The following is a 26968-nucleotide window of genomic DNA, read 5'->3' on the forward strand; positions in this document are numbered from 1 at the left end:
CCATCCTGCCCCAAGAGACACTGCCCCTTCTCGGGAGGTCCCAGGTTTTGGCCTGGAGCAGGCTGGCCCCCAGGGAGGACTTGTCAGGGCTTCCTGGGGACCACATGTTTGTGGCATCTTTTAGGGAAGGCCCCTGCACCTCTCTTGGGGTCCTGGTGGGGGAGCGACTGGGAGTGTCCTCAGCTCCTCTCTGGAGTGTTCTGAGGACCTCCGTCACAGCTCTCACCTCTGCATGGCTGCAGGCTACAGAATTCAGCCTCCATGTCGGGACCCTGGCACGGAGCACCCCCAAAGGCAGCTGGGGGCGCGGTGCCCGCCCGGAAGCGTCGCCGGATACCCACGTTGCAGCTGCGGCTGCAGAGGCTCCATGGGGTCCAGGGGCTCCAGCCACAGGCCACTGTCATGGCGGGTATGCGGGGCGGGTCGCGGTAGGTGTGAAACCAGATCGAGTTGTCCTTGGACCCCCACTTCCCCGGGGCGCCACTGAGGAACCCCGTGGGGTTGATCTCTGGTCCCTGAGGACCCGCCTCCTCTGATTCCCGGGGCCGAGCACGAGGGTACCTGGGCAGGGCTCCGAGGTGCACGCCATCTCGCCAGAGACGCAGGTGCTGCAGAGAGAGGACCCGTCACGGCCACGGTCAGCCTCTGCGCCTGGAGCTCTGCGCACCTGCCCCAGAGCCACTGCGGACCCCGCACCGCCCAGGAGGACACCGCACAGAACCGAAGCCAAGGGTCTGGGAAGCCAAGCGCGCTGCCCGCGTCCACGCGAGCTTCCTCCGCGATTCAGGATTCTCGCCAGGAGAATTCTGCCCTCCGCCAGCCCCCGACGCCCTGCACCGGCCGCCCTCGGTCCCACGGCTTTACCCAGGAGCCCCCTTCTCAGACTTTCTATGCCACTGGTGTTTACTAAACACTGTTTAGAAGTGACTTGGAGCGGCTTTCCAGAGCCGGGAGGAGAGATTTATAGACAGAGCGTGTCCTAATTCGGGCCCCCCGCGGAGGGAAACCGCACACTTTGTCTCCCCTTTACTTTTCTCCAACAAATGTGTCAAAGGCCACTTGTCAATTAGGTGGAATTTCCAGAAAAAGAATCTTAGAGAAAAAGCAACGTAGGAGGAAGGGGGCGGAGGGAGAGGAAAAATGAAGGAGAGCGTTGGAGGTTGGGGCCAGAGGATGGAAAACAAAGAGCAAGATGAGGAACGAAGAGGAGGAAATGGCATCGACATGGAAAAGGGAAAAGGAAGGGTTAGCGCGCCCTCTGCTGGCGATGCCCAGCGTCAGCTTTGAATATCGGGCGTTCGGGGTTTCTGAGTGGAAACCAGCGAATCCCAGGTAGAGAACTGCGTTCAGGAAAGAGAAACAGAGGTAACTGGAGAAGCTGGAAGCCCCTCTCCGGGCTCTCGCTCCAGCACAGATCACCTATCTGAGCCTCCGTCTACCCGTAAGTCAAATGGGCGTGACTGTTCCTCCAGGCCCGGTTATCTCGCGCACTCTGGCATTCGCAGGGTACCGTGGAGGCATGCTAAGCCTCCCCCCTCCCCCGTGCATGTGCGTCCACACCTGCCCCCTCTGGAGCCACCAGGCCCCTCTCCCGCCCGCCCTCCCCTTGCCCCGACGCTGGTGGCTTACCAGTTGTTGCAGGAGTCCGGCGAAGCCACCGCTCCGGGTGCGTAGAGCTGCCCGTGCAGCTGGCAGGGGCACTGGGTGCGGGGCAGGCAGCTGGCATTGTGCAGGAAGAGGCCAGGAGGGCAGGCACAGCCAGGGGCACAGAAGCCGGTGCATTCCACCCCAGGGTCCTGCGCCAGGCACAGCCGAGGGCATGGGCCCCCCTCCTGGAGGCACTGTTCGGCTGAGCGGAACACCATGTCCCCTGGGCACTGGGCTGGACGGGAAGACAGAGCGGGTCTCAGCAGCGGTGGAGGGAAGGGCCAGGAGATGGCGGGGTGGGCGAGCAGAAGGGGACCTGCATGCAGGTGACTGGTGGCAGCCCGTTGGCAGAATTGAGAAGCCAAAGGAAGTCCCCACCCTTGGGCCGCAGCTGGTGCCTGGTCCCCAGCAGGCAGGAGCTGGAGGAAACAGGAAATCCAGCAGAGTCTCAGCTCAGGCCTTGCCTGTCCTGGAGCCAGAGATCAGTGATGTGCGAAGCAGGGTGGGGTAAGGGGTGCAGATTTGGGGGTGGCGGGGAGTGGGGAGGAGATTTGGTACCTGAACAGGGCTGCGTGTTGCAGTCCCTGGTCTGGCTGTGGGGTCCCTGGCACTCAAGGTCCCCAGGGGCCGAGGCAGAGCAGCTGCGTCCACGTGTCTGGATGCCTCCATCACAGGGCGCCGAGCAGGCAGACCAGGGGCCCCACAGATTCCAGACACTTGACACTGACAGGAAGAGCCAAGTTCACCGTCACAGACCACGAAAAGATGTGGCAGGGGATGGAGCATGGGAGGGGCTGGAGCTGTGTGGCGTGCAGGGTCTTAACTGAAGCTTCGCCAACACCCACACCTCCAGGGCTGCCCCAAACAGTCCTCCGGGCTGCGCCCACCCTGTCAGCCTCGTGCTGGGCTTCCGGCGGGGGGATGGCTGGGGGCCAAGCTTTGGGACACTCCCCATCCCCCGGTGTTTAGAATCTGCCCAAGGGGCCTCCTTTGCTCCTCGCCCCAACCCAGCATCCCAGGGACAGAGAGGGACATACCTGGGCATACAGGGGGACTGCAGGGCTCCTCTTGGGTGGCTTCTCCTGGGCAGGACATGTTCCCTGAGCTGGGGCAGAGCCGGGAACGAATGCGCCAGCCTGGACCCCCTCCAAAGGCAAGGCAGCTCTGGGAGCAGGCGGACCAGGTTGCCCAAGGCGTCCAGCCCAGCGCCTCTGGAGGGGGAAAGGGCAGGCCTGCTGCAGGGTGGGGGGCTGGCAGGGCTGGGGAGGCTCGGGGACCCAGGTGAAGTCTGAGAAGCTACAGGGGTCAGGGGAGGGCTCACGAGGACCAGGAGTGCTGCCCTGCCCTCTGGGACCCCCCACTGTCCGGCCCAGGTCCCACTGGCCCCCAACTCATCCCACGCCTGTTCCCCAAGGACCCAGCTAGCACCCGACATGTCCACTGCCCATCCTCGTATTCCCACAGAGGAACATTCGGAGCCCTCTGAACCACTGTCCACTCCGTGCAGGAGACCGCAGAGTCCCCACGGCAGCCCGCAAGGGCGCTAGCACCCATTCTCCACTGTCCCCTCCTGCCCCCTCCTGCTGCAGAGCCGGGGCCCAGAGCCCTGGACCCACACCTGCCCCCGACTCTCCTGCCCTCTACTCGGCCCCGCCTGCCCCGCACACAGAGACAGAGGCCTCTGCTGGCCCCGGCTCTGCCTGAGAGGGCCCTGGGCGCCTTCCTCTGGCCTCTGTGTGCCCCTGACCGCCTCCCCTAGCCCGACAGCCACGGCCGGGGACCCAGTCTCACCCCCACACCCCACCCCCAGCCAGGCTGCTCCTGAAACCTGGGCTGTCTGTGTGGGAGGAGGACACCGTGGAGCCTGGGCCTCCTGGCAAAGCCCCACGCGACAAGACCAGTAAGTCCCAGGGCTGCCTCTGGGAGGGTCACGGCGGTGTCACTGGCCACCGTGCCGATCCCGCCATGTTCCCAGGGCAGGAACTGGGACGAGGAAGGCGGGCACTGGGACAGCGTGGCGGCCCCTGGCCATACCTGTCCCGCACTCGGTGTGGCAGGCCTGCAGCTCCTGCCTGTCGCCTTCACAAGGAGCACCCCCGTAAGCAGCCGGCGGGTTGGAGGGTGACCTGGGGAAAGAGGCAGCCTGGGCGCCTGCTCCCCCTCCCTGCCCCTCACTCCAGCCCTCTTCGTCTGTCCATCTATCCTGCAACTGCCACCTGTTCCCTGCAGGGCCCCCAGCCCCCGGCCCTGCCCAGCCAGCTGCCCCCTCTGCCACGCCCCTCCCCTGTTCTCCTTCCCCTCCCTGCACACCTGAACCTGGCCCTCACTCCAGAGCCGCAGGAGCGGTCACAGGGACTCCAGGAGGACCAGGCTGACCAGCCGCAGGGCACAGGGCAGTCCCCAGGCTCACACCGCAGTGCCCCCTGCTCACACACGCTGCGGGGGGCGGGGAGAGACGAGGCCCAGGCGGTCAGGACTGGGGAGGGGGTGTGGGGAGGGGACCGTCCCCTGAGAGGAGCAGATGCCCTCACCATCGGCTGCAGTTGTCCAGAAGGAAGGGCAGCCCCAGCTGCTTCAGCTCTCCGCCCACGAGGCAGGGGCACTCGGCAAGGGGCAGGCAGTGTGCCTCGTGGAGGAGCAGCTCAGGAGGGCAGCGACACCCTGGGGGGCGGGGAGGGTGCGCTCAGCTCCAGGCTCGGGGCGGCAGGGAGGGCAGGCCGGATACCGGGGCGGGTGGGCCTGGGCTGGCGCCCCGCATGCCCCCGAGGGCTCTGTCCCCCACACCCCTGCTTGCTGGGCGTGTCTCACCCTCCAGACAGTGCCCGCCGCAGCTGCCCTTGGCCTCAGGGTCCAGGCAGGAGGGCGGGCACGGGGGCACCAGCCCTCTCCGGCACAGCTCGGCACTCACGTGCACACGGCCCGGCCCGCAGTCTGGTGGGAGATGAGAACCGGGTGAGGTGGGCCCCAGGAGACCCAGCAACACCCCAATGGCCTCACCCAGCTCCCCTTACCTGTACCCCCCGTGCAGGGCTGCAGGCTGCAGGGCGCCCTCTCTTGGGGGGCCCCAGGACAGGGGGCACCTCCATTCTTGGGTGGGGGGTCCATGCACCTCCTCTGGCGACTCCGATGGCCACCCCCACAAGAGACGCTGCAGGGTCCCCAAGCCTCCCACACTGTCCAGGCCCCAGCCACTGCAGGGAAGGAAGAAGGGGGTGGACCAGGGACAGCACAGGGAGAGGAAGCGGCAGAGAAGAGAGGAGCCCGGACGGCCGCCAGTGGGGAGGCCCAGGGGGCGCCCCGGGGACTCAACTGTCCCAGGAACCTCTCCTAGGTGGGGGACCTGGGCAAAGAACTCGAGGTGCCTTCTGAGATAAAGGGTCTGGTCCCTGGGAAAGGGCTGGGACAGCGGGAATCCTGGAGCAGGGCGCCCCCTGGTGGCAGCAGCCAGAAACTGGGTTAGGGAGCCAGAGGTGGGGGCTGAAGACATCCTGATTTGGAGGCCCCTCTCTGCAATGCAGAGGCAGGATGGGGGACCCACAGAACGGAAAGGCTACGAGGCCTTGGACGCGGAGCCCAGGACAAGCGGCTCAGCCCGATAACACCCTCACTCGGGGCGGCGTGGGGACTGCTGCTCCAGCTGCCACTCAGGTCAAGCAGAAAGGGGGCAGGGCTGGGGGCAGGCTTCCTGACACGCCCCCCTGAAGGGGCGAGGCTGTGACCTCGGGAAAGGGCTGTCCTCCCAGAGCCCCAGGGAGGAGACCGGACACCGAGGTCCCAAACACAGCAGGGACATTTCCCCAGTGCAGGTCTCTGATGGGAACCCACCCCAGGTGTCCCACTTTGGGGGGCGCTGAGGTGGCCTGGGGAGGGGCTGGGGTGCCAGTTACCTGGGCAGGCCTGCACGAAGCAGGGCTGGCTGCGCCGCCGGTCATCTGGGCAGCTGCCCCCCACCAGGGGAGGCCGAAGCAGCTCCCGGTGCTGGAAGGCGATGCCCAGGCCACAACTGCGGCTGCAGCTGCTCCAGCCAGACCAAGGCGCCAGCCCACAGTCCACTGCAGGGGGACAAGTGTGCCAGGCTCAGAGGGGGCCCACCCGGGAGCACGAGTCTCAGGGGTGCCCCCCCCCTCTGCCGGCCAGGCACGCACCACAGCCCTCCTCGTCCGAGCCATCCTCACAGTCTGGCCGCAGGTCACAGCGCCGCTCGGTGGGCAGACACTCCCCACTGCCACAGGCCAGCTGTCTCGGAGAGCAGAGAGCTCTTGAGGCCGGCAGCCCAGGCAGGGCCGTGGTGGGCACCGTGAAAGGCAGAGCACCTGCCACCGGTGAGGGAGAGGAGAGCATAAGTGACTCTGGCTGGATGGTAAGCCGAGCCCTTCATCCTCGGGCAGGAGCAAAACAGCTTACTGACTGAGGCCCCGGCCTCCCCTTTCTGCGGAGGCCTCCCGTGCCCAGCGCAGGCCTCCGCCCGTGAGAGCGTGGCGTCTGGGGTCTGCACAGACTCTCGCACAGTCTCTGCTTGCCAGAGGCTCTCAGAGTGTCCAGAGAGGGGCCAGAGAATCTAAAAGAGCGGCTCACCCCCTGGGGTGCCCCTTCCCGCGAGTGGCTAACACTCGATCTCCCTTCTTCTGAATGGAAGACTAGGCTTTGAGCATAATGATCTACTTTGGATGGATGGGTGGGTGCATGGATGGACGGACAGACGGATGAATGGATGATGGATGGATAGGATGGGTGGGGGGTGATGGACGGACGACGACGGACGGATGGAAGATGGATGAGTGGATGGATGATGAGTGGTAGGCTGGAGGGTGGGATGGTTGATGGATGGATGATGAACAAATGGGTAGATGATGAATGGATAGGTGATGAATGCATTCCCATATGAGCTAACAATGGGGGCAGAGACTTCCCCACACCCAGAGCCCTCTAGCCACACCGCCCACGTGACGCCAGACCTGGGGGGCCCTGCGGGCTCCCTGGCTCACCACAGAGCCTCTCGTCGGAGCCATCCAGACAGTCCTCTTTCCCGTCACACAGCTGCTCCTGCTCCACGCAGCCCAGCACCTCGCAAGGCACCTGCCCTGGGCTGCACTGCGCGGGCGGGAAGGGCCCTGGGGCGACGCTCTGGCCTGTGGGCACCAGCACAGCCAGCTGACCGGGCACGAGGCCCACCCCAGCAGTGCCCAGCCCTCTTTCCGGTATCTGGTGTGCCCTGCTTCCTGCTTCTCTTAGGATAACGGAAAAGTAATGAACGGCATTGGGAGGCTTGGGCCCTGGGTCTCGTCCTACCCAAATCCGACCTCATCCCAAGCTGCGTGGCCTAGAGCAAAGTGGCCAACCTCCCAGGGCCTCTGTACCCCCACAGGGAAGTTGCTGGGAGGCTCAGGCTTCATAGGCAGAAGGCGGAGTGATCTTACTGGTAGGGGCCACTGGAGGCACTAGGTGAGGGGGCGGTGCTGTCACGGCAGCTGTTCCTGGTTGCAGGGCCTTGGCCTCGGGCTGGGATGTGGGGGTGACGGTCGTGGTCTGCACAGACTCCCCAGGACTCGGGAGAGGCGCCTTGGAGGCTGGCACATGGCTCACTCGCCCCTTCCCTGGGGGTGCAGGTGGGAGAGGGGTGAGGCCCGCCGGCTCTTCTTCCCCGAGATGAGGCCAGGGGTACCCCCAGCCTTGCAGTGGTGCCGGGTGGTGCCACCTCTGGTTCCCTCTGAGTCCTCGCCACCCTCCTCCCCTGGGGGCTCCTCTGCCAACCCCAGACCCACTCACCGGGCGGGGCACAGCGACAGCATGATTCTCCCCCTCCTTCCACCAAGACCCAGCCCTGTGGGCACAAGAGGCCACCCGCTTGCCTCTGCCCCTGTCCCCAGCTGTCCCCAGCTGTCCCTAGCTATCCTCAGCTGTCCCCAGCCCTGGCCTTCACACACCAACCCCTCCCACTCTGCCCCCACCACATCCGCGCCCCTCACCTGGGGGCAGCTGCCCAGTGGGCAGTAGGGGGAGCAGCGTGCGGTGCCACCGTGCAGACACTGGCAGACCACGCAGGGGCCCCCTCGCCAGCGCTCCCCGACGTGGTGGACCCGCCCGAGGTGATCGCAGCCTTCACACGGCTCGGTCTGGCACCTGGGAAGGGAGGGCCGCCCCTTGCCCGGTGAGTGGCTTGCCCCGGCGACCAGTCCTTCTTGGTTTGCCTGGAGTAAGGGGTCTCCCAGGACCTGGACTTTCAGTGACAGAACTGGGAAAGTCCTGGACCAACTGAGACTCGGTCACCCTGTAAGCCAAACCCTGTTTCTGCACCCGAGAATCTGCAACTGGCCCAGGAGAGGAGCATGGAAGGGCCCTTGGCCAGTGTCACCCATCCCCAAGGGGGCTGGGCAGGCAGATACAGCTACACCTCCACGAGCCTCACCCAGGTCCCTGCAGAGGCTCGGGGTGCAAACCAAAGACCCGTACCCGCCCGGGGACATGTCGAGTTGCATTCAAGAGCTCCCTTCAGCCCTTTAGGACATAGGGAGCATAAAACAAATGTGGGAGAAGGCCAGGGGTCCCCAAAGATGTGCTGGGGGTCCCGAGGTTTAGACTAATGGGGTGCAGAGTGGGGGTTTCTCCTTGGGGGAAATGTGGAAGCACCCCGAGTGAGAAAGGGCCCACAGGCAGCTTCCTATCAGGGAGCACAAGGAGAGGCGCCCGGTCCCTGCAGGTCTCAGGTGGGTGTCGAGTACCTGCGGGCTTTGCGGTAGATGCCCCGGCACTGGCGACCCTGGCCGGAGAGGCGGGGGTTGTTGGGGCTCCGGAAAGACCACTGAATGCCCCGGCTCCCACAGGGGCCCAGGCACTCAGCCCAGGGGGACCAGGATGACCAGCCACAGTTCACTGAGAAAAGACCAAGAGTCAGGGCCCAGAGGAAGGCAGGCGCCTGGCTGGGCGGTCTGGGAGGAAACCGGGGACCCCCGGGCAGGGCTGGGGGTGGGACGCACCAGCGCAGTCAGGGTTGGGCCGGCAGCTCTGGGGCCGCCCGTCTCGGCAGATGCAGAGCTGGCAGTCGGCCTTGACCTGCTGTCCAGGCCAGTAGCGGGCACCGTCCACCAGGCAGGGGCACTGTCTGGGCCACACACACCGGCCCTCATCGCCCAGCACCTGCCCCGCAGGGCACCAGCAGCCTGGGGAAGGCCCAGAGGGAGGCTTCCCTGTAGAGGGCTGGCCTTGAAAGCACGCCCGCCACTCCTGAGCCCAGAGCCCAGAGCCCCCTCACCTGGGCTGCTGCAAGGCCGGTCAGTGGGGCACGCCACCTGACCTGAGATGTCATCGCAGGTCAAAGGGCAGGGGGCGCAGGGCCAGAACACCAGCTCTCCAGAGCAGGTGGCATTGGGGCAGCTGTCCTGAGGGCAGGGCTCTGAGAGAGAGGGGGACTGGAGGTCGGGAGGGGGGTCCCCTGCAGGCACAGGCTGCCTGCCAGCAGCCCCTCTGCACCCCGCCCGCCGTGCCCTCCTCCATCGCACTCACGGGTCTGGCGGGCGCTGTGGGGGCCCCCGGGCAGCAGGGCGCAGGTCCGGCCCCCGTTCTGGGGCGGGCGGCATTGCCGCTGCCGGGCCATGGTGCCCGTGCACGGCTCAGGGCATGAGGACCAGGGCGTCCAGGAAGCCCATTCGCCGTCCACTGTGAGGCGGGGGCACCATGAGCTGGGGGTGGCGGCCCAGTGGCCTCCCTCGCCCCTGTCCTTCCGGCTCCATCAGCTGCGCTGCCTTCCCCAGTGCCCAGGCCCCTCACCTGGGCAGGCGGCCGTGAAGCAGGCCTGGGTCTGGAGCTCGGGGCCAGGGCAGAGCCGCAGCACCGGGAGCCCGGGCGGGGAGCAGAGGCGGCTCCGGGCCTGCACCCCGGGCCCGCACGTCCGGCTGCAGGGCTCCCACGGGCTCCAGGGGCCCCAAGCCCCACAACCCTGCTCTTCTGGGGAGGGGCCCGCCTCGCCCGCCAGGTCACAGTCAGGCTGCCCATCGCACACCTGGGGAGGCATGAGTCAGAGCTCTTTCCTCGCTAGGGGGCACAATGGCTTTGCCTGCTGCACCCCCCGCCCCCCACCCTCACCAGCTGGAAGCCGATGCACAGGCCATCAGGGCAGGAGTACTCTGGGCAGGGAGCCCGTGTCCCGTTGGGGCCTCCTGGGGCTGGCAGCCCCTCTGAGGGGAAGGGGAGAGAAAGCACCGTTAAGCAGAGGGCGGCGGCCCCCTCATGCCTTGCCCTCCATCAAGGAACCCAAGTCACATTACCACAGGCCAGCTCATCCTCGCCCTGGGGACAGTCAGGGACCCCATCGCAGAGCCGCTCTGGGTGCAGGCACACTTGGGGAGCCAAGGCACAGGGGAAGAGGTCACCGCATGGGGGCAGCTGGGTGGAGCCTGTGGACACAGAAGAGTCCTACTGAGCTCCTGCCCCTCCCCGCTCCCCCTGCAGAGGGGCTGGCAGGAGGGGCCCAAGGCCCGGAGCGGAAGCAGGTGGGAGACGGAGCCAATATGCACCCGCACCCCGGGGAGGTGTTGCGACCTGCGGGCAGTCGCCCCTACTTGCGGGAAAGGTGGCCAGGACATCAAGGGCTGACTCGGAGGGGCACAAAGGGAACCCCCAGGTCTGGCGAGGAGGGGCTGGGGGTAGCCTCCCAACGGGCCCTCTCCCCAAGCCCAGAGAGCACCCCCCCGACACCCCATCTTTCCTAAACGTAGGCAAGAACAAAAGCCCCTTTCTTCTCTACCCTGGGCCTGGGCTGGAGGGCACGAGTTTTCAAAGAGAGTTTCATGAAAAAGGTCAAAGGAGGCCGATGCCGCAGACCTAAGTCACTCTGTAGCTGGCGGGCCACCCCAGCCCGGAGAGCGAAGGTCCCCTGGGGGTGGGGAGCAGGGGCTGCCGGGGGGCGGGGGAGGGGGCGCTCACGGCAGGCGTCGGGGCCCTCGTCCGAGGCGGCGGGGCAGTGGGACACGCCGTCGCCGTCGCCGTCGCACAGCCGCGCGGCCGCCACGCAGTGCGGGCCGCTGGCGCAGGGCGCGCGGTGGCGCGCGCAGGGCCCTCCGCAGCCGCGCTCGTCGCTGCCGTCGGCGCAGTCCTCCTCCTGGTCGCAGCGCCAGCCGCGCGGGACGCACTCGCCGCCGCCGCACGGAAACGCCCAGGGGCCGCAGGCGGGCACTGCGGCGGGCACCGCGCTCGACCCGGCGCGCTGACCCGGACCCCCCGCCGGCCGGGCCCTCCCTGCCCCTGCCCTGAGCCCGGCCCTCTCGCCACCTCCAACCCCTCCCCGTGTGAAGTCGCGCCCGCATCCTGCTGCCCTATCGGTCCAAGAATTGCCACTAGACCCCCCTCAGCTCAGAGGGGGCCTCGAACGTCCCCCCTGAACACATTCACGTCTTTCATTCTGGTGGCTCCAGGAGGCTGGGTCTGTGCCCTGCTCCTTCCCGCCCAGCAACCGCCCCAAAGCCTCCCGCTGAGATGCTCTCCCAGCCCCTCTCCCAGGCCTGGGGCTCTGGCTCTCTCACCCCTTTTCCTCCGCGAGACTCACCAGGGCTGGCGCTGGCCAGGGGAGTTGGTGGAGTCTCCCAGGAGCCAGCCGAGGGGCTGGGCAAGGTGCCAGCTGGGGGGATGGGCAGAGAGGGGAGGGGGCAGTGCCCAGGCCCCTCATCCGATCCATCTGGGCAGTCCCAGATTCCGTCGCACAGCTGGATGGCCCTCACACAGGTGCCATCCACGCAGGACACCTCCCCAGGGGTGCAGTTCACCTGCCCTGCAGCCAGAGAAAGGAGGAGCTGGGCCCAGAGAACAGCCCCTTATTCCGCTTGGGATGCCCCCGCTCACACACCCACAGGCGCCAGCTTCCCAGTGGGAACCTGGATTGGGGAAGGGGGAAGCGGGCAGGTTGGCGCTCGCAAGATGGGCCTTGCGGGAGGGGGTGCCTGGCACACTAGACTCCAGACGGGGACCACCCACCAAGACAGGACTCCTCGTCAGCAGCATCTGGACAGTCGGGGTGCCCGTCGCAGAGCAGGGCCGGGGGCAGACACTGCCCGTCAGCACAGGCCAGCCAGTCCTGGGGGCACGGGCAGCCCTGCTCATCGGTCCCGTCTCCACAGTCATCCTGCCCATCGCAGAGCTGGGCCAGGGGTAGGCAGCGGCCAGAGCTGCAAGACATCTGCCCCTCCCCACAGCCTGGGGTGGCACAGCCTGGAGTGGGGCAGGCAGGCAGGCTCAGGCCACTGACAGAGTCCCAGAGAAGCCCCCCACCCCAGAAAGACCAGAACTCCCAGCAGCTAATGGGAGTGGCAGCTCTGAAGCTGCCACAGGTCACATGCGTCAGTTACACACCCAAGGACTGACTTGTCCCTTGGCCACTGCCACGCGCAGGTGAGGACACTCACCTTCCTCGTCTGAGCCATCGCCACAGTCGTCCTGGTTGTCACAAAGCCACTCATGGGGCACACAGCGCCCACTTTCCCAACACGGGGCCTCTCCCTCCGCGCAGCCAGGCGCCAGCTCCTCACAGCGAGTACCGTGGCCCCCACAAAGCCATCGACTTTCCTGGCACGTGCTGAGCACAGCGCCCTGGAGTCAGCCGCAGCACTGGGCCAGCCCCGCCCCTCCGAGGCTCCCCCGAGGCCCCCCACTCACCAGTTCCCGCAGTCCTTCTGCAGCACGGTCCCCGGAGGGAAGAAGCTGCCCCCCGACTCACAGGGGCAGGATGTCGGCTCCACGCAGACTCCTCCTGAGGTGAGGGGGGAGGTGGGGCTCAGAGCGAAGGGCCAGGCGGCCCTGTGCCCGCCTTGTCACTATGGCCTCGAGGCCCCCTCCCCATCACAGTGCCCCTCCCCTCTGCCCACTCTGAGCCTACACACCATGCAGCAGAGTCCCCTCGGGGCAGAAGCAGCCCTCCACACAGGTGACGGCCTGGCAATGCCACCCGGATTCAGGACCATGGTCATGGCAGGTGGGGGGACACGTGGGGCCACAGGCCTCATACACCTGGCCCCCTTCACACTGCAGAGCTAAGTGGAGAGGAGAGAGGCTTGCGTCACTGAGGCGCAAGGGCAGCAGGTGAGCCGGCCCCCAGGTGACACCACTGGAGGTCCCGGGCGCATGACGGGGACTCCCGCTGGAGCCCCTCCCGCGGCTGTTGGCAACGTGCAGGTTCTACAGGGCGGCACGCTTGGCGAGTCTGGCTGAGGGCGCTGGGACGGGGCATCAGGGACCGAGGGCGGTGCACACTCACGGCAGAGGTCCTGGCTGCGCCAGCGCACGTGGAGCCCGTGCCGGGCACACTCGTCTGCGTAGGCGGCGATAGCCGAGCAGAGACACTCACAGTCGCCCCCTGAATCACAGCTGTGGGAGGGAGGGGGCGGTCAGCCCCAGCGGCCCCTCCCCACCCCCACGCGCCCATCCTGCCCTGCACCCAGGCCCACCCTCTCACCCGCAGGCGTCGTACAGGCACCACTCATAGTGCTGCTGCGGGGGCACCTCTGGGTGGCACAAGGCAAAGAGCGACTGCAGCAGCACCCCACAGCGAGCGCGAGCCCAGCCAGCCCGGTGGGTGTTCACCTGCGGGCACAGCGCCGTGGAGCAGCCGGACCCCTCCACGCACGCAGCCTCCAGACCCCCAGCCCTCCGCAGCTGCCCCCCGCTCCCTTCCCCCTCCCCTGCCCGTGCTCACGGTGCAGGGGTGCGGCACGTCCCCTGGCTCCGGGCAGAGCGGACTGAGGCGCCAGGAGTGGGCGGCCAGCTCAGCGGTGGGCTCCAGGACCCCCTGGCGGCTCCGCAGGTCGTTGCTGGCGTCCCCATCGAAGTCCCCACACAGCCCGGCCACACGGCCTCGGAACTGGGGAGACAGCTGCACCAGCACCCGGGTGCCTGGGCAGCGAGGGCAGCAGCGGGCAGAGCGTGGAGGAAGGACCCGCCGGCCCCCGTCAGGGCCCGGGCCCAGGGGCAGACCAAGGGCTCCGGCGCACAGGCCGCCTGACCAGACCACGTCCGCAGGCACCACGCCCAAGGTGGGCGGACGCCGGTTCCCTCCGTTTTTGGTGTTCGGGGGTGAGGGGTGATGGGTGGTAATAAAGGACGAAATATGCATTTGGGGGCTAAAGGCGTGCACTGGGGGGCTACTCCCCTAACTAAACCCAGGTTGGCAGGCAGGAAGTCTCCAGAGGGCCAGATTCCAGCTGGGAACCAGGCCCCGGTGCCCGGAGGCTCAGAGGTGGCCCGCGGCACAGACCAGGCTCCCTCCCACACGGGGGTATTCGTCCCTCCCTCGACTTCTCACTAACAGCCATTTCTAAAATACCAACTGCTTGGGTTTGGGTGGCGGGATGTTAGATTTATTTTCATCCCTTCTCTCTATAACTTGGTATTTTCTAAATGTGTCCTGGGTGAGGAGATACTGCTTCAGTAATGAACAGAAACACAACATGGGAACACCGACCCCTGGTACGGGGCGAGGTCGACCCCCAGGTGTGTAAGGCAGGCGTGGGTCAGCGGGTGGGGGTGGGGCCTGACCTCCATCCCAGAGCAGCGTGAGGCCCAGGCGGGTGGCGAGCTGCAGGAAGAGGCCAGCACGGCGCAGGCTCAGCCCAGGGCCCGTGTAGACCTTGGGGGGCGTGATGCTCACTCCATTCACTGTCACTGCCCGGCCTGCGCAGGAAGAGGGAGGCCATCAGGCTCGGCCTTGGGAGAGGGCCCCCCAAATCCCCGTGAGGCCCTCCCAGCCTCCCCTCCAACCTTCTTGTTTCTCTAGCCATGCGACCTTGGGCAAGTCATTAGACCTCTCTGGGCCTTCATTTCTTAGAGCCTTTCCAAACGCGGATTCCCACCCAAGAAACCAGCTCCACTGCACAGATGCAAGCAGCGGGAGGCCATGGGGAACCCCGCACCTCGGCCACTTGTGCAGAGCCGTGACGCCGCCCGGGGTGCCCCACCCCCCACCCGGCCATGCCACCCTTCGGTGCCACAGCCAGCCACCTCTGAGCATGTGCACGACGGTGCTCTGCAGTCGCACGGTGAGCGCCTTGGTGCAGGTGAGGCCGCTGGCCCCACAGGGCAGGTTCTGGGCTGACACCGTGAACTGGCCACTGGCCTCTCGCACCAGCAGATATTCGCAGGCCCCGGGGAAGGTGAGGACCAGCCCATCGAATGTCACATAATGGGGGGCACCCGAGGCCTGGCACCATCCACCACACCGCTGGCCCGTGCAGTGCCACTGCCGGCCCCGGCACACGCTGTGGGCGAAGGCACGAGGGGGAAACAGAGTCACAAGAACAGGGTGCCAGGGCCTTATGCAGAGGAGGCAGCTGGTCCAGGCTCTAAGCAACTCCAGACAGACCTGCAGCTTGCGGGGGTCGGGGGGTGGTCCTGGAGGGCTCCCCTTGCCCAGGCCAATCTGGATCCCCCATCCCGCCCATCACCCTAGCCCCCAAGCCAGGAGTCACAAGGTCAGAAGGTTACAGGTCACATGTCCGGGCATACCAAACATTGCAGTCCTCCTGGATGGTAGCGTTGGGTGGGTACCACTGCCCACCATGGCGACAGGGACAGAGCTCAGGAGGCACACAGCGCTCGTCCTGGGCAGAGGCCAGGGACAAAGAGGCACCTTGTCAGACACAATGCTCTGGCCACTGTTTCAGACAGCCAGGGTAGCAGAGCAGGGCCCCATGCAGCCCCCTGCCCGACTTACCAGCCACACAGTGCCCGGAGGGCAGACACAGCCCCCTGTGCTGCCTGGCGCGCAGGTGTGCTCAGCCCCTGGACTGTCACAGGTGAGGAGACAGGCGCCGGGGGCGTAGACAAGCTCACCTGGGCAGAATGCCCGCTGTGGGGCGCAGCGGCGAGCAGTGCAGTTCCAGAGGCCCCTCTCCTGGCAGACACTACCAAGGTCAAGGTCAGGAGGGGGTAAGAGCAAGGCCCAAGACCGGCCTCACCTCCGAGCACCTGGTCTGACCTGGGAGAGCCTCCTGAGCCCCTAACATTCACCCAGAGACCTGAGCGTCTCCCCCAACACCCCAGTTGTTACAAGCACGAGGATGGGGACTGTCCCCAGCACCCAGCCAGAGGGTGATGTAGGCTGGGATAAACACTGTCATCTATTCCTGCCCCAGCTGCTATGAGGCCATTCTCTGGGCTCTGAGAGTGAACAACCCCGCTCCCAGCCCAGGCAGGAGGGGATTTCACTGAGGTCTCACCCTCGCCCACCAAGCCTTGGACACTGGCCGCACCTGCGCAGGTTCCTACCTCGCCTGTACTTCTCCCTGACCCCTGGCCGAGCCTCTGGACCTCACTCAACTACAATTCAGAGATCTGGGTGCTAGTCCTTCATCACGAACAGGCTGTATGACTGCAAGTCATTTAGGCCATCTGAGCCTCAGTCTCCTCGTCTGCAAAATGGGAAGAATTCTCCCACTTCCTGTTTTACTTATTATAAAAATCAAGGAAGATTAAATAAGAAAATGTACATGAAAATGCTTTCCCCGCCATGCTCTACACTAAGAAGTTATCAGCGTCTGGCCATTTCCGATGCGTGTGCCGTGCCAAAACTCACAGGGCTAGGAGCCTCGACCTTTATGCTTCATCTCCTCACCCCCAACCTCTCTGCCTCACCCCAAAGGTGGCCGCGCTCACCAGCGGTGGCAGTCCTTCATGGTGGCACTGCCAGGGGCATAGCGACGGGCTCCAAGCTGGCAGGGGCACAAGCTGGGGGGCACACACTGGCCCTCGGCGTCCCAGAGCAGCCCCAAGGGGCAGTTACAACCAGCCACACAGCCGCCCAGCTCCCCACAGTCTTCTGGCTCCCCACAGCTTCGACCGCACACCGGGGCGCACTCCTGGTACTCCTGGCCCCCAGGACACAGGACAGCTGAGCATAGAGACACAAGCAGGTCAAGGGCATAGCCTCTGCTGCTCTGTCCCCCCTCAGGATGCCACACTCCCTGTGCCTCCGAAAGAAGGCAAGCCAGCAATCTGCCAAGGTCAGAGGTCCTCTTGGGAGCCCTCCCCACCCCCCTGAAAGCTCTTGGGTCCCTCCGAGCTGGACCGGCTGGCTGAGCCGACTCACGGCAGAGGGTCTGGTTCCTCCAGGGGGATGAGGCACCCTCCTGGGCACAGCGTCGGGCATAGGCAGCGAGCACGGGGCACAGGCAGTCCCTGCCAGAGGCACAGCCACACACAGCTGCCAAGCAGCGCAGGTGGAACGGCTCCCTGTCCACTAGCCCATGGCATTCCTTGGGGGAAGATGAGAAAATGAGTCAGCTCCTGCCCCAGAGATTCCCCCATCCCCGTTCCCGCTGCCCTCTCCCTGTGCTCAGCAGCCCTGGCACAGCAGGGAACAGGGCCTTCCCAATAGCCGAGGAGGAGGGCAGGGCAGGTACTGACCCCATCTTACAAGTGAGTACAGGAGGCGTGCCCCCGACTGGCTACCTGGAAGGCTGGGCCATGCAGGACGGCGCAGGCTGTTTCTGCAAAAACGTGGCGCTGAGGGTGGGCGCTGCAGGGGGGAAGCAGGGTGCTGTCCTCTGAGGGGCACCTCCCCTCGCCTGCCAGCTGGAACTTGCTGACGAAGGCAGCAATGCTGGTCTCCACGTCGCCGGCAGGTGTCAGGAAGTCGTCCTGCTGGTTCCAGGTGAACGTGCCACACAGACCCTGCACCTGGGCCACCCAAGTGGGTGTAGGACGGTCAAATCCCAGCCAGCTGTGACCTCACCCAGCCACCCCCCCCTCCTTCTCGGCACACCTGGTGGGCATAGCGGGGGTCCAGGGTGATGTAGGCTGCAGGGTCAGACACCCCCCAGAGGACCTGAGCCCCAGGCCAGCGCAGCAGCAGGAAGGTAGAAGAAGCTCGGGAGACGCTGAGGCCCACGGGGCCACTCCAGGGCAGGCCCACGTCCTGCCCATCAGCCAGGACATCTCCTGGAAGAGGGGGCCAGTGACGGGGGTGCCCCACAGGGCAGGGCTGGGCTGACGAGGGCGGGCGAGAGCACACGGCAGGACGAGGCTGCGAGGAGGGAAGCACCTTGGGTGGGAGCTAGGAGGGCCCGTGTCACAGTGGGCCGCCCGCACTGAGTGACCTCCGGGAAGTCGCCCGTTCCCCCTGAGCACCCCCACCTGGCCTAAGGACCACCCTCAGCACCCACGCTTGGCCTTTGGATTCTGTCCACAGGAGCAGACCCCGGGAAGGAGAGCTGGAGGCGCCTGCTGGCCCAGCTATGTCCTGGGGCCTGTCCGACCTTTCACAACTATATGCCTTGCATTTTCCCCCCAGGACGAGGCAAAAGGTGCCTTGGAAAATTTCCACAGGACCGTGTGTCTGCTTCAGAGACGGGAAGGTGAGGGGAATAGAGGAGTGAATTCAGCCGCGGGAATCGGAGGGGAGGTTTGGGGCTCGGGAACCACAGGACGAAGGTGCCGGACGGAGCCGGAGTCTACAGGCAGAGGCACAGTTTCAGGAGGCCACAAGGGACTGAGCCACGGTCCCAAGAGCTACTGGGAGCAGAAGGCCTGGTAGGCAGGTACTCGGATTTCTGAGGCTACCTGAGTCCCTGAGCTGGACGTGGGTGTCCCCCAGGGAGACAGAGATGGCGTGGAGGCAGCTCCCAGAGTCGCAGGCCGCATGCTCCAGCGCAATCAGCAGCTGCCCTTTGGCGACGTCCTGGGGTGAATGATGAGAAATGTGGGCTGGTGGGGCAGGGCACGCCTACACGCATCTGTCCTACAGGACACCTGCAGCACACACCTGGAGGCAGCTCCCTCCCAAAGGAGGGAGGTGTCCACCACCTTCCAGCCAGCCAGACTCCGTGGAGTAGAGACTTGACCCTCACAGCGTTGGCGTGTGTGAATGTATGTGTGCACGTGCGTGTGTGCGTGTGTGTATGTACGTCTGTGTGTTGGGTCGAGATGCCTCCCCTTCCTCCCCGTGGGTACATATGTTCATGTCTGTGTATCTGCGCTAAACGCATGCTAAATCTATATGCACAGGTATGAGTGTGTCATGTGTGCACGCCTGTTTGTGCCTGCGTGTGTAAGAACATGTGTAGGCCTGAACTTGGAAGTCACCTAATTTCACTGGGGGACACTGGGGAGGAAAGAGGACCCTTATCGGCCCTGGAGTTGTACTGCACAAAGTAGCTTGTGACAAACCCGGCCTGTCTCATCTGTGAGAAAGGACTGTGAGGTTGAGTTTTGTCTTGTGTCCTTGGGGTGGGGTGGCATAAGGCAGAACTTTCCCAGAAACCTAAGGAGGAGGCGAGAACCCAAAGGGGAGGCTTTGGGGGTCTGTTGCAGCCATTCACCCTACGGAATCCACTCTCCCTCAGTGTTCCCCTGGGTGACTGTGTGTGTTTCGTTGATTTATTTAGAGGTTTCCTTACGGTCACCTATCCTCCACAGCAGCCCTAGGAGGGCCCCTGCTCTGGCAAGTCCCCCTCGCCCTTCCCGGCTCCCAGAGTTAGTCATCTGCCCACCTGCACCAGGCTGGAGCGGCATCCCGGGCTGCCGCGGAAGAAGAAGCTCCGCCCATCAAAGGTGAGGTACTGTCCGTCCCCGCCCACCGCGCACTCGGCGGGGCACGGCGCCTGCGCGCAGACCCAGCGGCCGTCCTGGCACACGCTGTGGGCACACCGGGTCGGGGAGCATCAGCTGGGTCAGCCCCCCAGGGGACGGGGATACTGAGCTGGAGACGACCTTCCGTCCCCCAATACCCTCGTGCTAGAAGGTCATGAGATGGAGCTCTAGGTCTTTAAGCAAGGCCATCAATTATGCCAGGAGAGGTCACAGGCCACTGGCTCCGTAAGGGGAGGCAGGTTGAGGAGACAGCATAAGGGACGGGTCAGAGGGGACCGGGCAGCCTGCAACCCCAGCGAAAGGGCCAGCATGGCCCGCGGACCCACCACGGGTTGCACAGCTGGCGCACGACGTCACCGGGGGCGTAGCGCTGGCGTCGGTGGTAGCATGGGCAGCGGGAGGCAGGCACACAGAGGGCGCCGTCCCAGAAGAGGCCCGGCGGGCACTCGCAGCCACTCAGGCACTCTTCCCTGCAGGAGCCCTCCCCTCCCTCACCCACTGCGGAGCAGCTGGGCGGGCAGGCTGAGGCGCAGTCCACGTACAACTGGCCCCCCAGGCACAGGCGCTCTGCGGGCACAGGAGTGGGCTGTGAGGCCCAGGGGCTGCCCTCACCACTACCCCCTACCCCGCTGCCCCTGAAACGCCTGGAGATCAGACGGAGGGCTCAGCCCGCCCCAGAGCGCTCACAGTAGGGCCCTCAGTCGATTCCCAGTTCTGGAGGGAGAGGCAGGAGTCCTACCGCAGAAGCCGGGCTTCCTCCAGCGCAGGTAGATGCCCTGCTTGCCACAGGCCTGGGCGTAGCTGGCCAAGGTGGTACACACAGCCTCCTGCCGGCCGTCTCTCCCACTGCCCGCTGCCGCCCCAGCACAGTAGGCAAAAAGGCAGGCCTCGTGGTACTCAGCCGGGGGAACCTTCGGAGAAGGGCCAGCCCCTCAGCCAACCAGCCTTCTCTTCCAACACTAACCAGCACCTCCCTCCTCTTCAGTCCCACCCCGGTTTATAACCAAACACATGTGAGCTGGAAGGGACCTCAGAGATCACGCATACGAGCTGTCTCATTTCCCAGACAGAATACCAAGGACAGAGAGGAGGGCAGTTTGACCAACAGCCCAAAGCGATCCAGAGGCAGGACCAAATTCCCCCTCCGGAATCTCCCTAGCACCCTGTCTTTTTGGCCCCTTCAGTGCTGGGCCGGACACCGCCTCCACCCCACCCATACCTGGGCGTGGCATTCCCTGAATGGACTGTCCAGCAGCTGGTGGCACACATCCTGGGCTTCAGCCCGCAGTTGGCCAGCCTCTATGTCTGCCTCTGTGCCTCTCAGGGGGTCCTCACAGCCTTGGGCTGCCTCTGCCGCATCCGGACACCCAGGCTGGGGACAATTGGAGTCAGGTCAGGGGGCAGGGATGAGGCACATTAAAAGGACACCAGGAAAATGGCCACTGCCCTCATAGCTGCTTCAAGGCCCCACTGTCATGACCAGCAGCCCAGACGTCCTGGGGCTGCGGGTGGGTGGGGGTGGGCAGCAAAGTAGTATGCCCAAGTAGGGGGCAGGAGAGCCGAGATCACTGTCAACCCATAGGCAGGAGGTTCAATAACTAGCTAATCGATCAAAGCTTCTTGGTGACCAGGTCAGTGAGCGTGTCCCCTGGGTGGTCAGTTCACGCAGGCAGCAGGAGCAGCACCTTACACTGTGCTCCCATGGGACCCCGAGCCTGCCTTTCCTTCCCTGAGGATCTGGGAGAGGGCCAGGCCTCATCACTTGAAGGAAACAGAGCAGAGGCTTGGAGGTATCAGAGAAGCCAGGAGTGGGCGGGCAGGTGGGGAGCGAGGGACCCCAGGCTCCCCATGGCCAGCAGTCTCACCTCTGAGTCGGGGAGCCTCCAGGAATTCCCAAAGGTAGCAGCTAATGCAGCCAGCCCCCCGCCTGGCTCCGAGAAATCATCTGGGGAAGGGCGAGGCGCAGGTGCTGTGTCGGAGGCCTCGGGTCCCCTCTTCCCTCCCACACCAGTGACCTCACCACGCCCCACTTACCCTCAGGCCGGCCATTGTAGACCCCACAGAGGCCCCGAGTCTGTCCCTGGAGCTCATGGTCCACGGAAATGGAGATCGAACTGGACCTGTCCAGCCGCACTACAACGCCCAGGCCGCCTGCCAGCACCAGCCAGTCGCCTTGCCACTGCAGGCTCAGCCCTGGGCAGGGGCAGGAGTCACACGCCGCCCCTCCCACCATCGCTTCGGGGCTCAGACTGCCCAGGGAAGGGAGGAGAGGGTTCTCGCAGGTCTAGAGATGCCTGCACTTTATAGTCTTTAAAGCGGACTCCACGGGTTACCCATCACAGCCCTTTCTGAGAAGCTCATGAACACAACAGATGTTCTCTTGAGAGAGTAAACTATAAAACACGTGCGCGTGCGTGTGCACATACACACGAAACCCCATGCCTGCCTCACTCCCTGCATCCCCACCAGGACAAAAGTTCTGGTAGGGGACTGTCCCAACTAGTAGCATGAAATGCACTGTGGGAGGCAGGTGGGGAAACCGAGGCTCAGAGAGGTTAAGTAGTTAAGTAGAGGGACTTGCCCAAGGTCACACTGTGAAGGGACTAGTGAGTTGCAGGGGTGGGGTGGGGGATTAGGTCAACAACCTCTGGCTTCTCAGCTGGCTCCCACATTTCCAAATGCCTCCCAAGAGCAGTGGGGGTCAGTGGCCGGCTGCTCTCTGCTGCCCTTCTGAGCCCCACCCTGGGGGCGGGCAGACTGTCCCTTACCAGGGAGCAACCGAGACTCCCCGTCAGGTACCAGCTGCCCGTTCACAGAGACATCTCCTCCCCGGATGAGCACTTCTTCTGGTCCCATCATCACCCGGGCCTGGGGCAGGAGCGAGTGCATCGTGGACGAGGTGTCAGCATCTCTTCCTCCCACATCCACTCCCGCCCTGCGTCCATCCCCATCTCCCTCCCTCACCAGCTGACAGTGCCCAGGCTGGGGACAATGGCCCCTGGGCTCGAGGTGGACAGCCCAGGTGGAATCAGCAGCTCCTGCCAGCAGGTAGGTGCAGCGTCCCAGGAAGTGGTAGTGGTGCCCGTCAAAGGTGCGGTAGTGGAAGCCGGACCAGGTGGCACAGGTGGCCGAGGGACGCGGGCGCTGGCTCCAGAGCTGGGCCACAGCCCCCGGCAGGGGCTGCAGGAGGGCTGGAGAGGGGGTGCTACCTGAAGGACATGCACCACTGTGAGCATCTGAGTGTGGGGGAGGAGGGCGGAGGAGGCGGGACGCAGGTGGACAGGCACGGTCACTCTGGTGGGCAGGAACAGGGAGGGGACTCATCTGAAAGGACAGGGGAGGGGCACGGACCCCTGAGGAAAGGTTAGGAGCTCAAGAACTCCGTGTGGGAGTGCCTGTGGGGGAAGCAGGTGACAGCCGGGACTCTGCCTATTGGCAGGCTGGGGGCCCACCTGGGAGCTGTTGGCTGGAGCAGCTGAGGCAGGCCTGGGAGCGGCCATCCCTCCAGCTCTGTCCCCAAGGCAGGGCACAGCATTCCTCCAGGCTTCCTGCAGAAGCATTAGCTGAGCCTGTCCCAGGCTGGCAGTGCCGCGTGGCAAAGCAGTGGCCCTCTGCGTTGGCTTCTGCAAGGGCTATGGGGGGTAGAGGGGGAAAAATGGGGCAGACTCAATCCTCCAGCCTGGACCAGCTTCCTTCCCCAGGCAGCCCGCTACCTCCGCGAAACCACAGATCTGGGCTAACCTCAGGTACTTACCCAGGGTGCAGTGGCTGCCCCCCCAGCCTGGGCAGCAAGCCCTCACCGTCCGGTTCCATGCAGCGGGCCGGGTTTCTGGGGGCCTGGGTCCACCAAGCAAGCAGAAGGGAGGAGACATTAGTGTTGAGCCCAGCCTCACCTCCAGGAATGGCCTGGGACGGTCATTCAATCTGGCCACCTCCTCTCTGAGTGGCTTTACTGTGTGCTTTCTCTTCTTGGTCTTCATTTCCCCATGTGCAAAGTAAGGTGAACTTGGGGAGGCTGACTGGAGGGCAGGCATAGGCAGCAGGCATGGGATGCCCACACCGCTGTGTCCACTCTCACCTGCCGGCCCTTTGAGAACCCGCCCAGACCTACTTCCCGAAAGCCTGCTTCTCCAGGTCACCTCCCAGGCCGCCCCAACTCTCAGGCTCCTGCCCTCTTCTTGCTTGCTCTGCGGCCAGCCCAGGCTCCCACCCTCACTCACTTGTAGATGGGACAGAGCCCCGCGCGTCCACTCCGGGACAGGTCCAGCCGCCAGCCCAGGCGCTGGTAATGGTAGAGGCTGGTGCAGGGCACCAGGTCCTCCTGCCGGGGGGCCACTTCCTCCTCCACCAGGATGGTCTCCGTCTGCTCACACCATCGCCTGCTCATGAAGAGAGAATGACAGCTGCTGGCACTGTCCCCTCTGTCACCAAGAAGCCCTATCCTGTGATCCTGCTCCCTAAAGAGCCAACCCCCAGGGAAGTTAGTGAGCTGAGGAGGAAGCTGAAGCTGGGAGGGGAGTCTGGGGTCCCACAGGGTCCCAGTCATGAGGCAGGAGGAACAAAATCTTAGTTGCGGGGGGGGTCCCTGGAAAGGGATGCTTACCCGTTGGTAAGTGCCCATGCCATCCCAAAGAGGAGGGCAGGGAGCAGCATGGTGCCCCCCACAGGTCACCTTTGGGGGACTATGAGGCTTAGGGGAGCAATGTGTAGCAGGGGAGCAGAGACCAGTGCTGCCTCCCCCACCACACTGCCGGCCGCGGCAGCCCAGCCTCAGTGTGTCCCAGGCAGCCGGAGGGCAGTGGGGTCGGGCAGGCTTTATCTCCGTCCCATGTCCCCGGGCACCAGCTGCCGGGCACCAGCTGCCGGGAACCAGATTGGACTTGCCTGCACATCTCACAATCCCCTCAGAGGCCAGCTCTCCCTGGAAACAGTCCCCCTGTCGTGTGTGTGTGTGTGTGTGTGTGTGTGTGTGTGTGTGTGTGTGTGTGTGTGTGTTGTGTTGTGTTGTGTCTCCCCCCGCAGGCCACAGCCAGCCGCTCTGAGCCTCTGATATTTCCACACTTCAGGCCCTGCCACAAATCAACACGGACTCTGGGCAAAACGCCGTTCCCTTCTGGGTCTCGATTTCCTTACCAGTAAAAACTCCAGGGGCCTCCCAAGGATGCTTGGGTGAGACTCGGGGTTCCACAAATACTTTGAAATTGTGTGTGTGCGCACATTTTTCTGAGGACAGTTCCATAACTTTTATTAGATTCTCAAGGGGGGCACGACCCCACAAAATGTTCAAGAGTCACATGGCCAAATGACGGATATGGTCTTCCAGCCCTAAAATTCTGACTTTATGATTCCCTCCTGTTCCCTTTCTTGCCTCCTCCTGCCCCGTCTCCCTCCGGGCACCCTGGAAGTGAGGGTCAGTGAGCAGCAGGACCTGTTTCCAGGGAGACTGGACTGTGTGGATGACTGCCTGGGTCCGCCCAGGTCTCCTTCCTTCTGAGAGTCTCCGAGGGTCTGTGGGGTCCAGAAGCAGGAAGCCCAGGCAGTGGAATGAGAGCAAGCCTCAGGGAGGTGGGAGGGGTGGTGGGGGCAGGAGACAGAGGGGCCCCGGGGCCAAAGCAGCCGGATGGGATAATCCCAGCATCCGTCTGGTTGGAAGGAGGCAGCAGCAGCAGGCGCCTGGGGGAATCCTGCTTACATCCTGGCTGGAATGTGGCCGGGGCCTCAGATTCTGTAACCCTCCATCCCCAAAACCCGATGTCCCTCCAAGCAGCCCACATAATCACCCCACCTGAGGTGAGGAGGCTATGGGGAATCAGAGCCTCACTAGGCATTTCTTCCAGACCCACCATTGTCCCCAGGGCCAAGAGAAGGTGCTTCCTCGGGAACCTCTCTAATGAGGTCCTCGGCAAGGGCATGGACACCCTGCGGTTCTGTCTCTCACGCAGCTCACAGGGACTCTCTCCCCCCACTCTTCACGGGCTCACACTTCCACTGCAGGTAGCACAGGGAGAGACACAGGTGCTGACGCCCCACCCCAGCACGCAGTAACGCGTTCTGCTCCCAGGGCAGGCTGTGCGCTGACTCGTCCAAACAGCCCCCCAAGAAAGACAGAAAGGTCTTTCGCAGCTGATTCCCAGGGACCCCACGCTCTTCCAGGTACCACCCGCTCCCTGTTTCTCCTCCCGTCCTAAACATGAACAAATTTGATGGCGCCCCTGCCGAGCGCCATGCTTCTCCGTCCCCATAGCCCCTCCTTGTGATGAGGCGTGGAAGGGCTCCTTGCTCTGTGCTCCAAAGGCCGTCCACCCCCAACCCCCAGCTCTGGATTCCAACCACTGCTGATAAGGCTGCACTTTGGTTGACAGAATCGTCCTTTCCCCCAAAGTGGGTGGGAGAGAGGAAGCTGGAACCCAGGGCAGATTGGAGGGAGAGATTAGGGAGAGGGAGAGGGTGCCTGCAGTAACCAGCCGGCATTTCGGCTCAGGACGGGATGTGGGGAGCTCTCAGATGAAGTCGAGGTGCCCAGGTGGCAAGGCGGGAGAAACACGGCAACCTCGGCCAGGGACAGCGAGGAGCGGGACCTGAGGGCCAAGGGCACCCCTGCACACCTGACTGGGGGAGCTTTCCAGCGCTGTAGGGGGGCCTGAGCAAAGAACTCCCCCTCCTGGCAGCCCCCTGGACCCCGCCCTCGGTCTCGGCCCAGCCCTTCTCCCAGTGACTCCTCTCCAGCCCTGCCTTCTCCTGGGGACCTGAGTCAAAACCCCCACACCCCCACTTTCTACTTGGAAGGGCCCATTAGTGGTAGGCACAGAGGCCCGGCCCTGCCTCCTTCGACCTCTCTCTTTAGGGCCCCGAGGCACCCGGCTCCCGCGGCGGGTCTCAGATCAGGTCCTCGGGACCTGGGGGCCAGAGAGAGTGGGTCAGAGTGGATCTGGGTGGGATCGGGGTGGAGAGCGGGGCGGGGCCGCAGTTCGCCGGACCGACCCCACCGACCGACGGGGAGACTGGATCCCACGACGCGAGCGCGGCGCACACTCCCGCGGGCACTGGCCATTCAAAGACGGCCCTCTCAGACTGGGAGAGCCTCGGGAACACGTTCTCACTTCTCTGAAAGTTTCACTCCACCTCTGCTCCTCAGGCCTCATTTTCCTGGTTTCTCCCTTTCTCTGCGGAGCAATCCTCCTCCTCGAGCATGTCTTTCCTCCTGGATCTTCCTTTCCACCTCCTCCCTTGCCTGCATCTCTGCCCCCTCCCTCAGCTGGTGCCTGCTGCTACAGTCTGGAGACTTACTCCAGATCTCCATTCTGCCTCTGTCTCTGCTCCTGACCCCTCCCTCATCTGGTTCTTTGCTGCTCCCTGCTTGCTCCTTGCAGCCTCCTGGTTCCTCTCCTCCCTCCCTCCCGGGCGCCGCTCCCCCAGCCTCGCCACCCCCCCTGCCCCGCGTCTTTTCCTCTCCCCTCCCCGCCAAGTTTCGGAGCTGTCAGTCTGTCAATCTTTCGTGCAGTCGGCACCCCAGCTGCGGGCAGCGGGCGCCATTGCGAGCAGAGCCGGCCAGGGCCGGAGGCCGGGGCGCGGGGTCTCAGCAGCAGCGGGGAGACCTGGCCCGCCGCCCGCCAGGTACGGGCCGTGGAGGCGGCCGGCGGCCCGCGGCTCCGCCCGCTTCCCCTGCCACACCGGCGCTCAGTCACTGCCCGCGCCGCACAGGTGACAGCCCGGGGGATGGCGCGCAGTGAGGGCGGGGAGGGGTGGAGGGCAGGGG

General features: G+C 64.8%; 2 protein-coding genes across 4 annotated transcripts in view; one reads left to right on the plus strand and one right to left on the minus strand.

The window, feature by feature from the left end:
• LOC120601489 (SCO-spondin-like) overlaps nucleotides 1–23865 on the minus strand; it is a 45678-nt gene extending 21813 nt beyond the window's left edge. The window contains 52 exon segments of the mRNA XM_039861224.1: nucleotides 198–397; nucleotides 562–608; nucleotides 1630–1882; nucleotides 2206–2370; nucleotides 2685–2858; nucleotides 3682–3773; nucleotides 3958–4083; nucleotides 4179–4308; nucleotides 4456–4578; nucleotides 4659–4838; nucleotides 5535–5699; nucleotides 5793–5960; nucleotides 6633–6776; nucleotides 7065–7305; nucleotides 7307–7468; nucleotides 7614–7767; nucleotides 8367–8517; nucleotides 8622–8804; nucleotides 8897–9037; nucleotides 9148–9300; nucleotides 9412–9643; nucleotides 9727–9818; nucleotides 10567–10815; nucleotides 11186–11407; nucleotides 11611–11844; nucleotides 12039–12208; nucleotides 12289–12382; nucleotides 12513–12662; nucleotides 12887–12996; nucleotides 13085–13212; nucleotides 13325–13521; nucleotides 14164–14298; nucleotides 14626–14882; nucleotides 15130–15224; nucleotides 15338–15527; nucleotides 16279–16513; nucleotides 16712–16877; nucleotides 17074–17301; nucleotides 17387–17562; nucleotides 18184–18301; nucleotides 19113–19257; nucleotides 19539–19779; nucleotides 19952–20123; nucleotides 20432–20584; nucleotides 21078–21157; nucleotides 21247–21405; nucleotides 21981–22080; nucleotides 22177–22421; nucleotides 22665–22844; nucleotides 22967–23049; nucleotides 23433–23591; nucleotides 23816–23865. Coding sequence (XP_039717158.1) covers nucleotides 198–397; nucleotides 562–608; nucleotides 1630–1882; nucleotides 2206–2370; nucleotides 2685–2858; nucleotides 3682–3773; nucleotides 3958–4083; nucleotides 4179–4308; nucleotides 4456–4578; nucleotides 4659–4838; nucleotides 5535–5699; nucleotides 5793–5960; nucleotides 6633–6776; nucleotides 7065–7305; nucleotides 7307–7468; nucleotides 7614–7767; nucleotides 8367–8517; nucleotides 8622–8804; nucleotides 8897–9037; nucleotides 9148–9300; nucleotides 9412–9643; nucleotides 9727–9818; nucleotides 10567–10815; nucleotides 11186–11407; nucleotides 11611–11844; nucleotides 12039–12208; nucleotides 12289–12382; nucleotides 12513–12662; nucleotides 12887–12996; nucleotides 13085–13212; nucleotides 13325–13521; nucleotides 14164–14298; nucleotides 14626–14882; nucleotides 15130–15224; nucleotides 15338–15527; nucleotides 16279–16513; nucleotides 16712–16877; nucleotides 17074–17301; nucleotides 17387–17562; nucleotides 18184–18301; nucleotides 19113–19257; nucleotides 19539–19779; nucleotides 19952–20123; nucleotides 20432–20584; nucleotides 21078–21157; nucleotides 21247–21405; nucleotides 21981–22080; nucleotides 22177–22421; nucleotides 22665–22844; nucleotides 22967–23049; nucleotides 23433–23591; nucleotides 23816–23865 — 8397 coding nt within the window.
• Nucleotides 23866–26812: 2947 nt separating this feature from the next.
• The window catches only part of ZNF467 (zinc finger protein 467), a 7805-nt gene continuing 7649 nt past the window's right edge, over nucleotides 26813–26968 (plus strand). Inside the window, exon 1 of one of the 3 annotated variants that reach the window (XM_039861290.1) lies at nucleotides 26813–26913. The gene's annotated coding sequence lies outside the window, so the exon portion shown is untranslated. Of the gene's footprint in view, nucleotides 26939–26968 lie in introns of all 3 variants that reach the window. The other 2 variants (XM_039861289.1, XM_039861287.1) reach the window with 2 other exon arrangements.

The sequence above is a fragment of the Pteropus medius genome, unplaced genomic scaffold (genome assembly GCF_902729225.1).
Source record: "Pteropus medius unplaced genomic scaffold, Ma_sr-lr_union100, whole genome shotgun sequence".
NCBI lineage: Eukaryota > Metazoa > Chordata > Mammalia > Chiroptera > Pteropodidae > Pteropus > Pteropus medius.